The sequence below is a fragment of the Myotis yumanensis genome, unplaced genomic scaffold (genome assembly GCF_028538775.1).
Source record: "Myotis yumanensis isolate MYYU_CA2020_CCGP unplaced genomic scaffold, mMyoYum1.0.hap1 SCAF_1, whole genome shotgun sequence".
NCBI lineage: Eukaryota > Metazoa > Chordata > Mammalia > Chiroptera > Vespertilionidae > Myotis > Myotis yumanensis.
In genome coordinates this window covers 131,820,610-131,840,925 of record NW_027223752.1, presented here as the reverse complement: position 1 = coordinate 131,840,925, position 20,316 = coordinate 131,820,610, and the positions used below count along the sequence as shown (strand labels likewise).

At 42.7% G+C, this 20,316-nt stretch overlaps 1 protein-coding gene across 1 annotated transcript in view; it reads left to right on the top strand.

The window, feature by feature from the left end:
• The window catches only part of LOC139014920 (cyclin-Y-like protein 1), a 40,917-nt gene that overhangs the window by 8,347 nt on the left and 12,254 nt on the right, over positions 1-20,316 (top strand). Inside the window, exons 2-3 of the mRNA XM_070421887.1 lie at positions 15,100-15,197; positions 18,293-18,328. Of these exons, the coding sequence (XP_070277988.1) occupies positions 15,100-15,197; positions 18,293-18,328 (134 nt within the window). The remainder of the gene's footprint in view (positions 1-15,099; positions 15,198-18,292; positions 18,329-20,316) is intronic.

Here is a 20,316-nt window from a genome sequence, read left to right as displayed (position 1 = left end):
ATAGTTACCGGCCAGCCTTCTAGTTGTTCCAGTTGTTAGGCTTTTATATAGAGAAAAATTTAATCCTGACCTGAAGATAGTATTCTATTGCTTTTCAGAGAGAGTAGAAGAATGGGAGGTAGGAAGCGGGAGAGGAGAGAGAGAGAGAGAGAAAAACATCTATGTGAGAAATACATCCACTGACTGCCTCTCAAATGCTCCCCAACCAGGGGAAGGGAGTGTATCTAAAACCCAGGTACTTGCCCTTGAGTAGGAACCAAACCCTAGAGCTTTTGGTGCAAAGGACAATGCTCTAACTACTGAACTTCACTGGCCAAAGGAAGACTGATGTATTAATTAATTAATTAATTTATTTATTTATTTATTTTTGCTTCTGAATTTTATCACTCACATTATTTCCTTTTATGCTACCGTTTTATTTTATACTAGGGGCCCAGCGAATGAAATTCATTCACGGGTACAGTCACTAGGCCTGGCCTGCGATCAGGGCCGTCTTTCCCAGCTTCCCGCAGCCGGTCCTGCCCCCCACTACCACTGAACCCCGTTTGCCATCAGGTGATTGGTGCTTGACGGCCAGGGGAAGGGACTACAAGAGGTATTCAGTGCACCTCATAGTGACTGGCCCAGCAGTCATTCTGGTCATACTGCCATTTGGGTCAATATAACCTTTTGATTATATAGGATAGAGGCCTGGTGCATGGGTGGAGGCAGGATGGGCTGCCCTGAAGGGGGTCCTGGATCAGGTTGGGGAAGCCTGCAGGGTGGAAGGGCCCCTGGGGCAGGGGATGTGGGGTTTGCAACCTGGCCCTGCCCCCAATCTGAGTGGGGCTCCCTTCTGGGGGTAGGGATGGCCTGGGCAAGGGGCCACCAGAGTTTGCAGGAAGGTCATGCCCCCAATCAGAGTGGGTGTTCCCTGCTGGGGGCAGAGCCAGCCTGGGTGAGGGGTCTGGGGTGGTTTTCATGCAGGCCACACCTTCTGCTCAGGGTGGGGGTCCATGTTGGGGGCGGAGCCAGCCTGGTTTAGGGGCCTGGAGTGATTTTCAGGCTGGCCACCCCCCTGATCAGGGTGGGGTCCCCGCTGGGGAGCAGGGCTGGCCTGGGTGAGGTGTCTGGGGCAGTTTACAGTCTGACCATGCCCCCAGTTGGGGTGGGGGTCCTTGCTTGGGGGTAGGGATGGCCTTGGCAAGGGGCTGAGGATGGTTTACAGGCCAGCCACAACCCCAATGGGGTTGGGGTCCTCACTGGGGGCAGAGCCGGCCTGGGTGAGGGGCCTGGGTGGTTTGCAAGCTGACTTAATCTCCAGTCAGGATGGGGGGGGGTCCTCACTGGGGATGGGGCTGGCCTAGGCAAGGGTCCTGGGGTAGTTTACAGGCCAGCCAAGTCCCCGGCTTTGTCAGGACAGACATGTGGAAGATGTCTGGTCTAATTAGCATATTACCCTGTTGTTAGTATAGATAGGACAACTCATTTGCTGATACCACAGATTCTAAATTGTTCTATGAAAGTAATAACTAAGAAATATGATGTTCTTAGCATGTAGATTTTAGGAAATGCTTTCAATTTGCTTTTTGTTTATGAGTTCAGATTTTTTAAATTAAATTAATTGGGGTGACATTGGTTAAAATCCTTATTTAGATTTCAAGTGTACATGTCTCTGATACATGATCGCTACATTGCATTGTGTGTCCACCACCTAAAGTCAAATAATCTCCCCTCACCATATATTTGGTCCCCTTTACCCTTTACTTACCCCCACACCCCGTCCCTCTGGTAACCACCATACTGTTGTCTATGTCTGAGTTTTAGTTTTATATTCCACATATGAGTGAGAACATATGCTTCTTAACTTTTTCTGTCTGACTTCATTTAGCATATAATACCCATGTTGTGACAAATGGCAGTACTTCCTCCTTTCTTATGGCTGAGTAGTAGCACCATATACACACATGAACACACACACACACACACATCTTCTTTATCCAAACATTTACTGAAGGACACTTTATTTTCACGTTTTGGCCATCAGGAATAATGCTACAATGAACATATATCTTTGCAAATAAATGTTTTTCAATTGTTCTGGTAGATAACCAAAAGAGGGGTTGTCAGGTCATATGGTAATTCTATTCTTGTTTTTGTGAGGTAATTCCATACACTTTTCCATAGTGGATGTACAGTTTATGTTCCTACTAGCAGTGAATGATGGTTTCTTTTTCTCCGTAACTTCTACAACACTTGTGATTACCATTCTGCTTTGGTCTATCTTTCTTTTTGGCTTCCTTCAGGTGTGTTGTGGTCCCTGGCTGACTTTTTATATCTAACAAGAGGCCCAGTACACAAAATTCACGCACTGAGGGGTGGCAGGGGTTGTCCCTGAGCCCGGCTGCACCCTCTCCAATCTGGGACATCCCCCTCCTCACAATCCAGGACTGCTAGCTCCTTACCACTCGCCTGCCTGCCTGCCTGATTGCCCCTAACCACTTCTGCCTGCCAGCCTGACCACCCCCTAACCACTCCCCTGCCATCCTGATCACCCCCTAACCACTTCTGCCTGCCAGCCTGATTGGCACCTAACTGCTCCTTTGCCGGCCCGATCACCCCCAACTGCCCTCCCCTGCCAGCCTGATCTCACCCTCAACTGCCTTCCCCTGTGGACCATCTTGTGACAACATGGGAGTGGCCATCTTGTGATGACATGGGGGTAGCAATCTTGTGGCAGCCATCTTGTGACAACGTGGGGCGGCCATCTTGTAATGATGTGAGGGTGTGAGGGTCAATTTGCATATTACCTCTTTATTATAATGGATTGGAAACACAAGGTGTGAGCATACTTTTTTTTCATATTTACTCCAGAATTTCATTATTTCTTTTTTTGTTTAAATAAGTCTTTATTGTTCAGGTTATTACAGTTGTTCGTCTTCTTTCCCGCGTTAGCTCCCCTCTACCTTGTTTCCACCCCACCCCATGCCCTTACTCCCCCATTGTCCTCATCCACAGCTGTTCAATTTTTTCCAGTCTTTTTCTGCACCACCCACCCGCTTCACCCCAAGAATTGTCAGTCCACTCCCTTTCTATGGCCCTGATTCTGTCTGCCAGATTTGTCCACAATAAAGGTACTATTTACCTTTTTTAAAATAAGACTTTATTGTTCAGATTATTACAGTTGTTCCTCTTTTTCTCCCATAGCTATTTTCTACCCAGTACCCACTCTCTGTCCTTACCCCCCCACACACACTGCCCTCATCCATAGGTGTACGATTTTTGTCCAGTCTCTTTCTGCACCACCACCCCCTTTGCCCCTTAGAATTGTCAGTCCACTCCCTTTCTATGTCCCTGATTCTATTATATTCACCAGTTTATTCTATTCATTATATTTTTTATTGACTTGATTTTTAGATTAACTTGTTGATAGATATGTATTTGTTGTCACTTTGTTGTTCATAATTTTTATCTTTACCTTTTTCTTCTTCCTCCTCTTCTTAAAGAATACCCTTCAGCATTTTGTATAATACTGGTTTGGGGGTGATGAACTCCTTTAGCTTTTTCTTATCTGTGACGTTCTTTATCTGACCTTCAATGCAAAATGATAGCTTTGCTGGGTAGAGTAATCTTGGTTGTAGGTTCTTGTTATTCATCACTTTGAATATTTCTTGCCACTCCCTTCTGGCCTGCATAGTTTCTGTTGAGAAATAAGCTGACAGTTGTATGGGTACTCTCTTGTAGGTAACCAGCTATTTTTCTCTTGTTGCTTTTAAGATTCTCTCTTTGCCTTTTGCTCTTGGCATTTTAATTATGATGTGTCTTGGTATGGTCCTCTTTGGGTTCCTCTTGTTTGGGGTTCTCTGAGCATCCCGGACTTGTAAGTGTATTTCTTTCACCAGGTAGGGGAAGTTTTCTGTCATTATTTCTTCAAATAGGTTTTCAATATCTTGCTCTCTCTCTTCTTCTGGCAACCCCATAATTCAGATGTTGGTATATCTCAAGTTGTCCCAGAGGCTCCTTACACTATCTTCATATTTTTTATTCTTTTTGCTTTTTACTTTATGGGTTGGGTGTTTTTAGCTTCTTCATATTTCAAATCTTTGACTTGACTCTTGGGATCCTCTAGTGTACTGTTGGATCTCACTATATTATTCTTTATTTCAGTCAGTGTATGCTTAATTCCTAATTGATCCTGTTTCATATCCTTAATGGTCTCTCTAAATTTCTCAAAGGTTTCTAGATGATTCTTGAGTAACCTTATAACCATGGTTTTGAACTCTGTATCCAGTAGTTTTCTCTCCCCCATTTCTTTCGTTTGTGACATGTTTCTTTGTCTTTGCATTTTGGCTACTTCCCTGTGTTGATAGAGTGGTTTTGTGTGCCAGGTGTCCTATAGGGCCCAGTGACTCAACACCCAACTCACCTGTGATTGACACTCTTGGTGCACCCCTTTGTGGGCTTTGTGTACAGTTTTGTTCTAGTGAAGCCTTGACTGTTGTTGGTATCACTGGAAGGAATTGACCTCCAGGCCAGTCGGCTGTGATGACCAGTTGTGTGTACAGTAGGAGAACTGCTGTGCTGGAGACAACCTTATGAAGCAGGACTTGCTTCAGTGAGGCTTTGATGCTCACTGAGTCTGCTCCCTGAGTGTGTCTCTTATGAATCTGTGGGGTTTTAATCTGGTGTGATCTCACTTTGACCACTGCGTACACTGGCTCTTGGATTTCCAAGGAGGTGCAAAGTCAGCCACTGCCTGAGGCCAGCCAGCAGAAGCTACAATGAGATCTGCAGATTCCTCCTCTTTGTTTGGGGTTTGGAGGTTCCCACATGGAGTGCAGCTGTGAAGCAGTGCAGGCTGCTAAGGAGCCTTAGGCCTTCTTTGGAAGCTCTGGGGTTCTTAGACCCAGTTGCAGTTTGTTAGATTAGGTTGCAAAAGGTCAGGCCATTCATATGCAAAAGCCTCTGTGCACAGCTTGGTTGAGGTTATAAATTGGGTGGAGTGTGGTCTCAGGGAATCACAGGGTGGTGCAAACAGCAATGGTTGCCCATCAGCCTTGCCCCATTAGGTTCCTGGGTCTCTGTGTCCCACGGCTTCATGCAGGAAGAATGATCGCTGCAAGCACCTCTGTGAGAAACCCGCCCTCGTGTTCCGACCTGATGCCAGACAATTTGGGTTCTCCTCGTATGAGTGTGGGTCCCCAGATTCTGGCCCATCACTGGATTTCAGAGCTTTCGGGAGTTTGTATCTCCCTCCCAATTGAAAAAGACAACAGCATACCCAGTTGCCAGCCCATTTCACATGCCTCCGTACCTCTGCTCTTCCGCCCCTCTGCATCTCCTACCAGTCTAGATGTGCTTTTCTCTTTCCCTCTAGTTGTCGGACTTCCACTCAGCCAGCCTTCCAATGGTTCTGGATGATATCCATTTTGTCTTTTAGTTGTAGTTTTGATGTAGTTGTGTGAGGCAGCAAATACAGGCATTCACCTATGCCGCCATCTTGGTTCTCCCCCGAGCAGGAACTTTTAACTCTCAGGGCTTGTTCCAATTATCTATAGGAACGTAAGCACAGGTGACCCAATTGGTTTCATTTGGATATACCAATACAAACGTCAGAGGGTACTTACTATTAATTAATATGGCCGAGCTTAACCAAAAACTAAGAAGAGAGAGAGAGACACAGGAGATAAACAATGCAAGAAATCACACAGATTTATTTACCAGAGAGCTGATGGGTTTCAGTCCTTGGCAGGCCACCCGGAGACACTCGCCGACAGAGGAGACACAGGGAGGTCGTCAAAAATACGCTGCAGCAATGAGCTCGGTCTCTTGACTCGAAGAGAGGCGCCTCTGGCAGTTTGGGCTCAGGCAGAGCAAGAATGGCAGTTTCCAGTTCGGCAGTTTCAGGGGGGAGGAGAGCGTTCTGTCTGTGGAGGGCAGACAAGCGTCTAAACCTCAGCAGATTTGCTCTCCTTAAATCCTTGAAGCTGGGCGTCTTCAGTGTCTCATATCGGGTGCCATACACTGGTGCCGCCCTGTTATCTAGGTATACACTCAGGCAGGAAAGTTGTGACCATGTTCACAGCTTATCAATCATACATACATCTTATTTTTGGAGTTGTTTACAAGTTTTGGTCTAAGAATAAAATGGGGTCTACTTATGCTAACTTATGCTAATACAAAGTGAGTCTACTTTATGCTAACTTATGCTAATACAAAAATGGAGTTTACTTTATGCTAACTAAACTTATTACTATAACAGGCTTCTTCAGTGTCTCTTGCCAGTGTGTTCCGGTGGCCTTCTGGGCTTATCAGGATGCACACGCAGGAGGTTGCAAGTTTCTTATCAGGAGTTAACATGCTGGGAGTTATTGGTCAGGAGTTAGCTTGCAGGGCATTACAAGTTACTTATCAGGGTCTCACACACAGACACACAAGTTAAGTTTCACTTCTAAGTAAAGTTTAAAATTCACTCTAATAAAGAAATGAAATTTGATTATACTATCTTATACTAACTAAACTTATTACTGTAACAGGGCTACACTGCAAGAATTTGGGGTCTGCATTCTGAGCCTGCCTTGGGTTCTGTAAGACAAACTGGCTTTCTTACCCCTATTCCAGTCACTCTCTTTAGACACTAAAGTGTGCTTCCTCTGTTTTGTTCTTATACTTTGGGTAGCTTTTTTATGCCTTTAATTCTAATGACATATCTCTGAAAGGAAGGGGAAAGGAACTGGAATTGTGGTCAATTCAGAAATCTCAAACTTACACGTTCAAACTCAAAATTAGAACTTAGAACTTATATTTAAAGTGTAAATCAAAGTTTAAAGTTTTAATTCAATGAAGTTAAAAATATTAATTCATGCCAAAACCGGTTTGGCTCAGTGGATAGAGCGTCGGCCTGCGGACTGAAAGGTCCCAGGTTCGATTCCGGTCAAGGGCATGTACCTGGGTTGCGGGCACATCCCCAGTAGGAGGTGTGCAGGAGGCGGCTGATCGATGTTTCTCTCTCATCGATGTTTCTAACTCTCTATCTCTCTCCCTTCCTCTCTGTAAAAAATCAATAAAATATATAAAAAAAAAAAAAAAAAAAAAAAAAAAAAAATATTAATTCAGAGAATATTTTTGGTTACTTCTATAGTTAGCATACTCCATTTTTCTACTACAGCCTTGGTTAAGAGTTCTATTCAAACTGCATTTCATCAGATTGTCCCATTTCTGTGCCACATAGATGGAACAGTTCGCATTAATGCGTATAAGTGTTTGAAATTTTAAGTGATTCAGAAGTCATTATTAATTCTTAATATCCACAACTTGTGAAAAAGTAGAGAGAAAACAGTAAAGTTCCATTTTATTTTTTAACTAGACGCCCGTTCCTTGAAATTCATGCATGGAGGGGTGGGGTGCTCCCTCAGCCCAGCCTGCACCCTCTCCAATATGGATAAACCGGCAGTCGGACATCCCTCTCACAGTCCGGGACTGCTGGATCCTAACCGCCTGCCTGCCTGCCTTCCTAGTTGCCCCTAACCACTTCTCCCTGCCAGCCTGATTGCACCCTAACTGCTCCCCTGCCGACCTGATTGACACCTAACTGCTCCCCTTACAGCCTGATCACCCCCAACTGCCCTCCCCTGCTGGCCCAATCGCCCCAAACTGCCCTACAGGCATGGTCAGCTCCAATTGCCCTCCCCTGCAGGCCTGGTCACCCCTAACTGCCCTCTCCTACTAGCCTGTTTGCCTCCAAATGCCCACCTTGCCAGCCTCATCACCTTCAACTGCCCTCCCCTGCAAGCCACCTCGTGACTTCCATCTTGTGACAGCCATCTTGTGACAACGTTGTGTGACACTAACTAGGCTTTTATTATATAGGATATGTTAAGATGAGGCAGCAGGCAGGATTTCAACAGGTACTTGATAGTAAGGTTTGAGTTGTCACCTAGACTCCTAGGCATGATAATTTTTCTAGCCTTTGCTATTGAACTTAAATCTGAGGAACCCTGGGTTCTCTGTTCTATTCCATTAGTCTATATGTCTTTTCTTGTCCCAGTACCAGGCAGTTGTGAGAACCATGTCTTGCTGATATAGCTTCATTTCTGGTATTGTGATCCCTCCAACTTTGTTCTTCTTTCTCAGCATTGCTGTGGTTATTCAGGGTCTTTTTTTATTCCATATAAATTTTAAGAATGTATGTCATAGATCTTTGAAATGTGCAAATGGTATTTTAATGGGGATTGCATTGAATCTGTAGATTGCTTTGGGTAGTATGGACATTTTAATGGTGTTGATTCTACCAATCCATGCACATAATATGTTCTTCTATTTGTTTAGCTCTTCCTCTATCTCTTTTTTCAATGTCCTATAGCTTTCTGAGTAGAGGTCTTTTACCTCCTTAGTTAAATTTATTCCCAGTTATCTTAATTTTTTTGGTGCATGGATAAATGGGATTTTTTTTTCATTTCTCTTTCTGTGAGTTCATTATCCTATATAATAAGAGAGAAACATGCAAATTAACGATCTCTCTGCTATGCCTGAGCCACGCCCACAAGCCTCACCCACAAGCCAATCTGAGTGACTATGCAAAATATCCAACAAGGATGGCGGTTAATTTGCATATGCCTGTGTCAAGTGCCCCAGGAGGCGACGATGGCCACGGCCGTGGGCTCCTGGGACCTTCACCAGCCCCAGGAGGCACGCCAAGCCACACCCAGGGGCTCTCAGGACTTTCGCCAACTCTGGTACCGTCCCCTCCGCTACCCTCACCAGCCAATCAGGATGAGAGTCCCCTTTCCCCACCCTCCCCCATGCATGAATTTCTGCACCGGGCTACTAGTCTATATATATAAAGAGCCAGGGACCATAATGTACAAAACAACTGAAGGGATGACCAAACACCACACTTCATACGCAGCAGGTTCGGGTGAGCAGGGACTGGCGAGCGGGCTGAACTGCTGACCTCTCAGAAAACGGGAGACACAGGGCTGATCAGCTGCTGTAGGTGCTTGTGTGGCCCAGAGAGAGAAGCAGGGTCTGATACACAGCCTCCATGGCAGCTGCTGATCAGCCCTTGCCTCTCTCTCTCTGGGCCTCACCAGCAGCTGCAGCTCTCTCTCTCTGAGAGGTCAGCAGTTCAGCCTGCTTGCCAGAAGCCTGGGTGACTGCTGGTCAGCCACACCTCTCTGATCAGGCCCGGAGATAGGCCCAGAGATGCTGACTGGCATAGAAACTGACCAATCAAACAAATCTGGGTGAACTGAGAAGAGCCATTGGCTGCCTAGGAGGAAGAGCTTTTGAGGCTGACTGGCATTGAAACTGACCAATCAGAACATAATCTGGAGCCAATGGCTGCCTAGGAGGCAAAGATTTTGAAGCTGACTGGCATAGAAACCAACCAATCAAAACCTAATCTGGATGAACTGTGAAGGCAGATCTTAAGGTGGGGACTGAGGAGAGGTTTTAAGGGCAAAGTTTGTTTGGTGGAAGGTGTAAGAAAGTGGTTCAATTTTTTAATGACCAGTTTGGCTGTACAGTGCATAGGGCTGGCTCTCAATCAAGATATAGTGATTATGTATTTTTGTCTGCCAAGTGCATCTCCTCCTGCTGAAAAAGGCTTCCCTTCCCCCCCCCCCCCCGCCCCCGCCTTAAAGCAATCCTATCCTATATAATCTAATGAGAGGGTAATATGTGAATTATAATGGGTTGACTCACCATCTTCTGGACATCCAACTTCCTTCTGGACAAAGCCATGGTGGTGGGGGCCAAGGCAGATGCAGTTAGGGGTAATCAGGCTGGTAGGGGAGGGCAGTTGGGGGTGAGATCAGGCTGGCAGGGGAGAGCAGTTGGAGGCAACCAGGCCAGCAGGGGAGGGCCATTGAGGGCAAGATCAGCCCATCAGGGGAGGGCAGTTGGGGCCAATCAGGCTGGCAGGGGAGGGCAGTTGGGGGTGATCAGGCCAGCAGGCAGAAGCAGTTAGGGGCAATCAGGCAGGCAAGCAGGCGAGTGCTTAGGAGCCAGCAGTCCCAGATTGTGAAAGAGATGTCCAACTGCCGGAGTATGGATTGGGCTTAAACGAGCAGTCAGACATCCGTGAGGGGTTCCAGATTGGAGAATGTGCATCTCGGCCGAGGGACACCACCCCCAGTGCACAAATTTCATGCACCGTGCCTCTAGTGCTGCTATAAAAAAGAAGGAACTTTTACCATTTGCAACAGCACAGATGGAACTGGAGAGCATTATGCTAAGCGAAATAAGCCAGTCGGAGAAAGATAAATATCATATGATCTCACTCATATGTATGATATAATGATGAACATAATTTGATAAACAAAAGTAGATCCAGAGACAAATAGCAACGGGGAGGGGGGCGAGGGGTTAAGAAGAGAAACCAAAGGACTTGTATGCATACATATTAGCATAACCAATGGACACAGACACTGGGGCGGTGGGGGCTTGCCCACCAGGGGTGGGAATGACATGGGGAGTCAATTGGGGAAAAAGTAGACATGTAAAACTTTAGACAATAAAAAACAATAATAATAATAAATAAGTAAATCTAAGGAACCCCTTCCCTTTCTTGAAAAGATTGTAAAAGTCAATCTATTCTACCATTTGTTCTGAATGAGTGAACATACAGTAGGATTTTTGCCTTGTGTATTTTAGTGACCTACTGAAATAACTATAAAGACTACCTTATCATTGGCAGTTAGGCTCTTTGATTCTTTTTTAGTATTTGCATTTTTATCTCTATGTTTTTCTGTGGAGTTTATTGAGGTTGTATGCTAGCAACAGTAAAGTTTTAACCATAAAGAACAATTGTTTTACATATTCAAGCAAGATGAGAGGAACATAATCATCTGGCAGCCAGTATATCCAGGATTTGCTACGAGGTTTAATTCTGCCACCATAGTGGGTACTAGATACTTGGTACTGGAAATTTTGAAAAATTGGGAGTAGACCTGGACTGATGGGGAAGTACTCAGTGTTGCTTTGATTGGACCTAACAGTACTATACTGTAAAGTGTTGCTTTACTAAATGAACCCCCATAGACCTGTGAGCCCATGTCTGATTAAAAATTTTCAGTGTTTTAGCACTATTTTCAAATAGAACACAATGTACATTTATAATGGAAAAAATTTTAAATAGAGGAAATGGGAGCAAATATCACCCAAAGTTTTACTAACTAGTCTATATTTTGGTGCATTTTTTCCTATTCTTTTTACTCCCCCTATATAGGTTTCTGGTCATAATTGACTTTATTATGGTGTATTATATGCCATATTGCAGCTGTATAGTAGTAAACCTTCCATTTGGAAAAAAAGTATTTGAATTGAGTTTTCATATTTTATGCTGTATTTGTCTGATGAGATCCCAAAAGTAAAGAATATGTTAACTGCATGGCATAAGAAATATATCAGAGTTTTAGCTATAGTTAATTTATTTCTAGCTGGAAGGAGAATTTGTTCCTCCAAAGAGTGATTGTTTTCAAATTATGCCATCTGGAGCCTATGGTTACTGAGGAGTCAGTGGCTTTAAAGGGAAGCATCTGAAACAGGCAAAATGATATTATATCTATAATGATAAAGGTATAATATGCTAATTTGACCCCACATCCTCCCGGACAACCAACTTCCAGATGAAGCCAGGGCTGTGAGGGAAGCCTGGGTCCCGGGTGCCAGAGGGAAGCTGGTGCTGGCAGCAAGGGAAAGGAAGGCCTACTCCTGCATGAATTTTGTGTATCTGGCCTCTAGTATAATATAAAGATATTTCTGATTATTGGATACTGGCAGTTTTTAAATGCTCTGTATTTTAAATGATATCAACCGGATAATCTCCCTTTCCTGGCTTTTGTGTATATGAGGGGCACACTGGTGGGAAAGTATGACAGCATGATGAAAGCTAGTTTATAGGAATATGAGGAAAGAAGGCTTATCTGAGTTAGTTTATAATAACACAAGAAAACTGATACAGTAGGCAGTTAGGCAGACACAAACAGAGTAGGAACGATAGGCCAAGTATGTCACCAAAGTAGAAAGCTGTTGGTGCCTAGCAATGGGCAAAACTGGGAAACCAAGTATTGTAGGGTGGGACCTCACCCAAGGGTGACCTTTCCTCCCTTAGCACATCACGGGTCATGCAGTTTACAACCCCTGAACTTTCATATCTCTGGTCCCCTCATCTTTCCTCCCCCAGCATATGGACACCCTTAAAGAGAAACAATGGTCACAGAGAATAGTCTCATACAACTTGCATGCATGCCCTTGCATCCTGACTCCCATAGCATTAAGCCCTGAGGACAAAAGAAGTCCTGGCCTGATTCTAACAACCTTAGTAACAAAGCCTCAGGTCTGCTGAGCTTAGAGACAGAATTTTGGTCAAAGTACAAGTAATATCTAGGCCTCAGTTGGTTTCAGCTTCAGGCCCAGCTTAGGTCCCCTAAGACCGTCCCTAAAATTTCTGCCTTTAGGTAAAAGCCCTTAAGATGAAGGACCCAGCACCTGTGCTCTCTCCCTTGAGCATGCCTGTAGTTTTCCCCGCCCTCTTCTCAGGTGCTCTCAACCTGGAGCATGCCCATGCCTTCCCCCTCTTGTTCCCCCGGGCGTGTATATTCTTCCTTTCTTTCTTCTAAGTTCCAGGGGCCCTTCTTCTGCCTCTGTAACTTGTGTGTGGAGCCCACGCAGCAACACTGGCTCACTTCTACCTCTGTGACTTTCTAAATATACTTTCTCTTATAATTTAAGTTCTTGGCTCTAAATTCTTCCTCAGCAAAACTCAACGACAAAAGTCAAACCTCTGGTGCCATTTTGCCACTAACAAAATGAAGCTTATTAAAATTGTTGGTATTCTGTCATATTAAAGAATACTACTATTACTTTCAACTACTTACAGTGACTAGAATTGGGTTTTGGTTTTACTCTAAGAGGATTTTTGTAACATCCTTTGGGCTCTTTCCGTATTTGATTATTGCTGTATTGTTAGGCTCTTAACAAATCAATGGATACTTCTAAAAGACATGAATATTTCTAGTGTTTTAAAGATAATTTATTCTCTAGGATATCTCAAAAAATCATTGTCATACCTCTGACACCACTGCAGGTAAATTCTAATTTAGATCTGTAGTAGGATTCGCCTTCCAGTTGCAATTGATTTTAGGTAATTGGTCAAGCACTTGTCCCACTCCTAACTTGCCCAAGATTCGGTGCTCAGCAGATTGGGGGTATAAGAGGAGTGAAAGTCCTGTCTTCCCTAGAGAAGCTCACTTTTTTATGAGGGGGATGCCCTGGAAGCTGTTGATACCGAGTAACAGGTAGTAACTCAGATGTGTGAGAGTAGAGAAAGGAGCAGTTGTGTCGTGTGGCTGTTGGCAGAAGTGTCCTGGAGGTAGATGGGAAGTGGGGTTAACCTTGCTGAGAAAAAGTGGAAGAAAAAGGCCTTGTAGTCAGAGAGAGCATCTGAGTGAGGCAGGGTCCTGATAAGTATAATGTAGCTTAGGGAATCTATATATATAAAAGCCTAACCAACAGAACAACCAGTAGCTATGATGCATACTGACCACCAGGGGGCAGACACTTAATGCAGGAGCTGCCCCATGGTGGTCAGTGTGCTTCCACAGCCAACGTCCCACAAACCCTCCCCGCACCGGCCAGCCAGCCTGATGGCCCCGATGGCATAGCTAATCTTCCGCAGTCTCTCCCCTGGGCCTGGCAAGCTCCCATAAGCCCTCCCCCTGGGTGACTGGCCAACCCTTTGCAGCACCTCCCGCTGACCAACCAACTTTCCATGGCCGTTCCCCAAGGCCGGCCGACTACCGTCCCACGTTTCCTCCCTCCAGCTGGCCCCAATGGTCCTGATTGGAACCTCCAATGACCTCTCCCCCTGGTCAGCTGCCCCCAATGGCCCCGATCAGGGTGGCTAGCCAACCTTTCATGGCCTGTCCCCCCTGCCAACCTCCCACAGCCCCAATTGACCCTGAATGAGGGACCCTACTCGTACATGAATTTGTTCATTGGATCTAGTTTATATATATATATCTATATCTATATCTATATCTATATATATATATATATATAGACATATATATATATATAGATAGATAGATAGATAGATAGATATAGATATATATATATATAAAAGCCTAAGAGACCGTTACAACCAATCATCCAATCGCTATGATGCCCACTGTCCACCAGGGAGCCGACACTCAAATCAGAAACTGCCCCTGGTGTTAAGTGTGCTCCCAAAGCCAACCTCCCACGGCCGGCCAAACTCCCATAGTCCCTCACCCTGGCTGGTCGGCCCTGATCAGCCAGGATCAGGACTGGGCAAGGTGGCCCCAATCAGTCCTGATCAGCGGCCAGGCCAAGCGACCCCTACCTGTGCATAAATTTGTGCACCAGGCCTCTAGTAGAATTCGTAATATCATGTTATGTACCGTATTATCTGAGGTTCTCTTTTGAGTAATGTAATAATAGTCTTATTTCAGCATGAGGAGAGAGTTAAATTCTCAGAGTTGTTTGATCTATTTTTGGATGTGAGAGAATCTTAAAACAATACTTTTTAATTCTCAAGGTAAGGAAACTGAGGCCCAGAGAGAACTCTCGTCCCTAACTTGTGAGCCGCAGGCCAGCCCCAGCACACACACACCTCTGCCTCAGATACATGTATTTTTCACACTGTCTCCTGAACTAACATTTATTATTGGCTTTTATGTACTTCAGTAAAAGCTCTTGCTTCAATATTATAGAAGGCAGTATGTCTTAATGTAGAAAATAAATAGTAGAAATAGAAATCTTGGCAGGATTCATTTCTCAAGGAAAAAACACTAAAATCTTATTTTAAATGTTTTACATTGTTATAAAGGGAATTAATCAAAGGTGTTTGCCAAGTTGGATTATAGGTAGTATGTCAAGGGCAGCATTTTATGACCCCCTCGTCAATTCTCATCATTGGAAGTGAGAGCATGCAGTGTGTTTACTGTAGAGCTGCACATGGTATTGCACTGAAGCAGTTCATAGGGTATGAGAACAATTGTAATGCTTAATTGTCTGATATTTTAACCAAGGAAAAACACACTTTTGTAGGTTTAAGTTACTGTGATATTTTCTCCTCTTCCCCTTCCCCTTCAGGTGTCTCCTGGTCACCTTAGGGAAAAGTACAGCTCGTGTGCTACAATATTTGTAGACAGCACTATTTCTCAGTCTGATTTGAAAATCACCTTGCAGTGGTGAGTACAAATAGGGGACAGAACCCTTATCCTGCCCATATATACTTTCATTTTATTGTCCTTTTCAGTGCTCAGGTTAAAACACTGGTGTCAATTATATATTGACTAGAGGCCTGATGCACGAAATTCGTGCAAGGGGCTCAGCCCTCTCAGCCGTGGCAGCTGCCTCAGCCCTCACAGCCCCTGCTTCATCCGGAAGGTCATTGGAAGGATGTCCGGAAGGTCTTTGGCTGTCTGGTCTAATTAGCATATTATTCTTTTATTATTATAGATTTCCACTTCCATTTTAATCTTAGAGTGGATGGAAGAAGGGAAACCCACTTAACAATTATAAAATCCCCCCCAAAGTGTTTATCTTTACTTGAGGCATTACTGTTCCTGAGACATTGTTGAACCAATGAAAGGAGAGGTGCGTTTTACTGAATGTTTCTGGAATAGAGTATTTCTTCATGAGATACAGGCCTAAAACCATGTGTACTACCCTGGAAGCTGCTCTTGGAAGAAGGGACAGCTTGTCCCCTACTGGCACCAGAGTGTATCTGCAATTACAGTTCATTGGATTGTGTCAGGTTTCCCCCATCCTACTTTCTTTTTTCCTGCACCATTTCTATATTGAAATGCACTCTCCTTCCAGGAAAAATGCATCAAAGCAGTCTAAAGGAACAACTTTTCAAAATAATTTCTTTGAGGGTTAAATTTGTTCAACTGAGGTTTTAATTTCATAGATGAATTAAATTTAGTCATATATATATATTTATAGATATATATTTACACATCTTCAAGAAACTACATTATATCGATCCATATATAGCAAAATCATGAGAGAGGTGAAGTTTGGGAAACATAGTCACAGTCAGGTTTACGCTTCAGCAAACATAACAGTGTCATGATGATGAAAACTATTCATTAAATTCTGTGAGTTCATAGTCCACAATTGGAGATGCACTTTAAAAACACCCTAATATGAAACTCTCAAGCTTACTTAAGAGCAAAATAAAACCAAAACTTGGATGTAGAGCTTCCTGAATCCCATTGGAGCTGTCCAAGGATCATTATTGGTGTCTCTCCAGGATGAGAGGGTTGACTTTCCAGAACACAGTTTGAGAAATTCTACCTGAAAATATTAAAATCCTCATTCCTGATTTTATTTTTCAGTCCTAAGACATAATTTATTTATAAACTTAATTTTGTTTATATTGTATCAGCTTTTTTGGCTAATTAAATTCTCAGTAACTTCTACTTTAATTATAACAGCCAGTTCACAATCATAATAATGTAAGTTTCTTCTCTCATAACAACAGTTGAGATCAAATTGTGTTTCAGCAAAACTGGAGCCCGTCTCTCTCTAAAGTCCTGAGCTTTGGCACCCAACTCACAATCACTGAGTCTTTTTCTTCAGTCTGGCCACTAAATCCGGGAGTAAAAACCAGTCCTTTCTGGCTGCATTTCATAGCTTCTTTTGAAGTAGATGATTCTGGTGTTACAATATATAATTCAAGAGTTGTTTTGAAGATTAGCCTTACTTAGACAAGTGGGTGTTATGCCTTTTCCCTCCAAATTCGTCTAATTTTTGGAAGTACAGTAAATTTTCATTTGCTTTTATCAAGTTTTGAAAATGATCATTCAGTACATTTACTATTGGTAAATTAAAGGTTTAGTGAGAATATTAATAGAGCTCATTAGCTTTTAGGAATGGTTTTGAAAAAAAAGTTTATTCTGGGATAATAGTGCATTGTTCTCAATGGGATGGGTGAGCCTTATTAGAATCACTTACGCAATTTTTGTCTAAATGTGTCTCTAAAAACATGCATTCCATTTCTCCTTCCCTAACACACTCTGTCACTCTCACAAGACTTCTGATAAGCTGAGGAGGGATGGAAGGCATTTTTATGTGGAGAAAAGCATCTGGGATGATTTTGATTTTAACTCTACTTCATGTGTTCTCAAACTTCGCTGCACTTTGTCATCACCCGAGAAGCTTCCAAAGTTAACCAATGCCCGTTAAATCAGAGCATCTCAAGGTGGAAGAAGGCAGTTTGTAAAACTCCTCTGATGATCCCAATGCACAGCCAAGCTTGGGAAACACACTGCCTGGGTAGAGGGTAGAAGAAGGAGAACTGCTTCTCACTCTTGGTGGGACCTTGAGCAAGTCAGTTTTAAGCCTTGGTTACTTTCTCTGTAAAATGGGTTGCTGAGTTAAATATCATCACAAGTTCATTGGTTCCTTTCAGCTTATATGCTTCAAATTCTATGATTTTAAAATCATTTTGAAGATGAAACTGTTTGAAGCACTATAGAAGTGCCCATCTTTGATGCTAATACAGGCCTTTGTACAACTGCTAATATTCTATAGCCTAGTTATAAAATTCAGATTTGCTTTTCCTCAATTATTTGGAGCTTCATTTCTGACATTTGGGGCAAAGAGAAAAAGCATATAACTTGATCTACAGCACTCCTTTGTTTCATGTTACACAGCATCTGGGAATAACATAGGGATATAGGAAATTACGCAGTATGTGAGGACTTACATCTGCTCGTTAAAATTTTATTTAAACTAATTTGGAAATAAATGTTTTTAATACTGCACGGTGTATAATTTTACTTCATTGCATTCTTATATTTGCCATTACATTTTCTTAACAATTATGTAAAAGTGACCTTAAATGATTCTCTTCTGTATAGAGCATTTTATTTAACTTTAGGGGAAGAAGGAAAATAGGTGGGCAGGTGGAAAAACTACTGTGGCTTAAATTTAAGCATGTGCTCAAGTAGATCTAACTTGTACAGGATGAAAGGTTCTCTGAGTAGAAAGGCAAAAGATAGGGCAAGAGTGTAATAACGTATATGTTATAATAATCACCCCAAACATGTCTTCTAACAGCATATTCCTTAGCATTTTGGTTTACTAATTTTAGTAACTGACAAAGAACTACCACAAGGCAGAAAGTGCTTGGGCGATACTTTCTGAATGAGGATCTCATTCAGAATTCCATGGCCACTGGGCAGCTGGGATGGTCTTCCCCCACCACAACCCTTTTAAAACCTGTCTTCAGACCTGACATAAAGTCAATTGTTACTTTTTCTTTTCTCCACAGCCTGGCACTAGCAATATATTACCACATAAAGAAGAGGTGAGTTTTAAAACCAGTCTTGTGATTCTAGCTAATAAACTTACAAGATATAAAGTTAGTGTTAGATTTTAACTATGGATATTATTGGAGTAAGCTATAGTGCTCTTATTACATCGTTGAAGCGAACCATTTGTTTTTGTCTTAGGACTCCTAATGCTTAAGTTATTGAGGATCCTGAAGAAAATTTGTTTATGTGGTTTATATTGATATTTACTTTATTAGAAATTAAAATTGAGAATTTAAAAATGAATTCCTTGTATGTTGAAACATGGTTTTTATAGCACTGTTGAAATTTTGAGCAGGATACTGCTTTGTTGTGGCTGATTGCCTTGTGCGTTACAAGGTGTTTACAGCTTCCCTGGCCTCTCCTCACTAGATGCCAGTAGCACCATCTTCCCAGGCCCCATTTTGACAACAAAAGCTGTATCCACCATGGCCGAATGTTTCCTGGGGGGCAGAAACACCCCTGATAGCAAGTCATAGTGGTAACAAAATTCTTTATAAAAGAGAATCATTTTCCACAATAAATTGGTTGAATGGAAATTGTGTCACTTATTTACATTTTGCAAATCTCTTTATGTCTGGTTCAACAGAAGACAGCTGATTCTCACTTACACCCTGTCTTCAATCCTTAGTGATTACCTCAGTCATCTCAAGAATTTGTTTTGAATAAACAATATGCAGACCCAGCCTCATGTATCTTTATGGCTAGAAAAGTTTGTATTTTCAAAGCCTTCAGATAATTTTGGATATTCTTTGATACTATACCAGAAGTCCACAGAAGCTGTCTTCTGAAATTAGTTACAATGGAATTTTAAATCCTAACTTTGAACTTGTACTAAGGTCTCGTTAAATTAGTACCCATGCATACATCTTCTATGCTAAATGAATCTCTTAAATTGTAAGTAATTTTCTAATAACATTGTGCATTGGTCATTTGGAAAGTATCAGCTCACATTTCTTTTTACAGTATCAAAACTCAGTTTTGTTAAGTAGCATCACATAACCACCAGTCTTCTCAGAAAAACCTTTAGGTATTGAAAAACTGTTAGGTCACAAAAAGGATACAAGTTTTCCCGAATCTTGATTTTGAGCTTGGTAGCTGGAACTGTGCAACTGGCAAGAAATATATAGGTTATTTTCCTGGAAGTGACAGACTCACTTTTCAGTCTTGAGTGCACGACACTTGTATTATCAAATAAAAATATTATTCTCTGAGAACAGTAGGGCATTCATCTCACAACTAATTCCAAGTGCTTTTCCTTAACAACCACATTTCAGTATGCAGAAAGGCTTAATGCATACTTCCCCTTGCAGCATTTCTCAACCTGTGGGTCACGACCCCTTTGGCGGTCGAATGATCCTTTCACAAGGGTCACTTAAGACCATCCTGCATATCAGATATTTACAGTACAACTCATAACAGTAACAACATTACAGTTATGACGTAGCAACGAAAACAATTTTATGGTTGGGTCACAACATGAGGAACTGTATTTAAAGGGCCAGAAGGTTGAGAACCACTGTAGAGTATAAGAAGAAGATTCAACTTCTAATAACATTATTCATTGTCACTGCTTTATCAAAGATGTGCTTAAGTAAAGCATATTTCTTGTCAACAAGTGGCAGTGAAGAATAGAATAACTACTAGCACAGATTGGGACCCCTGCCTTGATTCTTGCTCAGAAACCAGTTTTACTGACTTTGGCTTTTATCCAGTCATTGCAAATGTCAGTATAAATGCAGGCAGTGCCTTAATATTTCTATAGAAACAGTTTTGGCCTCATGGGTCTCCTGGAAATGGTCTAGTGGAACCACTGAAGCCTGCAAAACACACTTGGAGAACCACTGTGTAAATGAGCAGAGTGTAGTTGTGTGGAATATTAAACCTAAACACCCCCAGAAGACTGGTTTCCCTCACTCAGTTGGTTGGAGCATTGTCTTGTACACCAAAAGCTGGCAGGTTTGATTCCAAGTTAGGGCAGCAC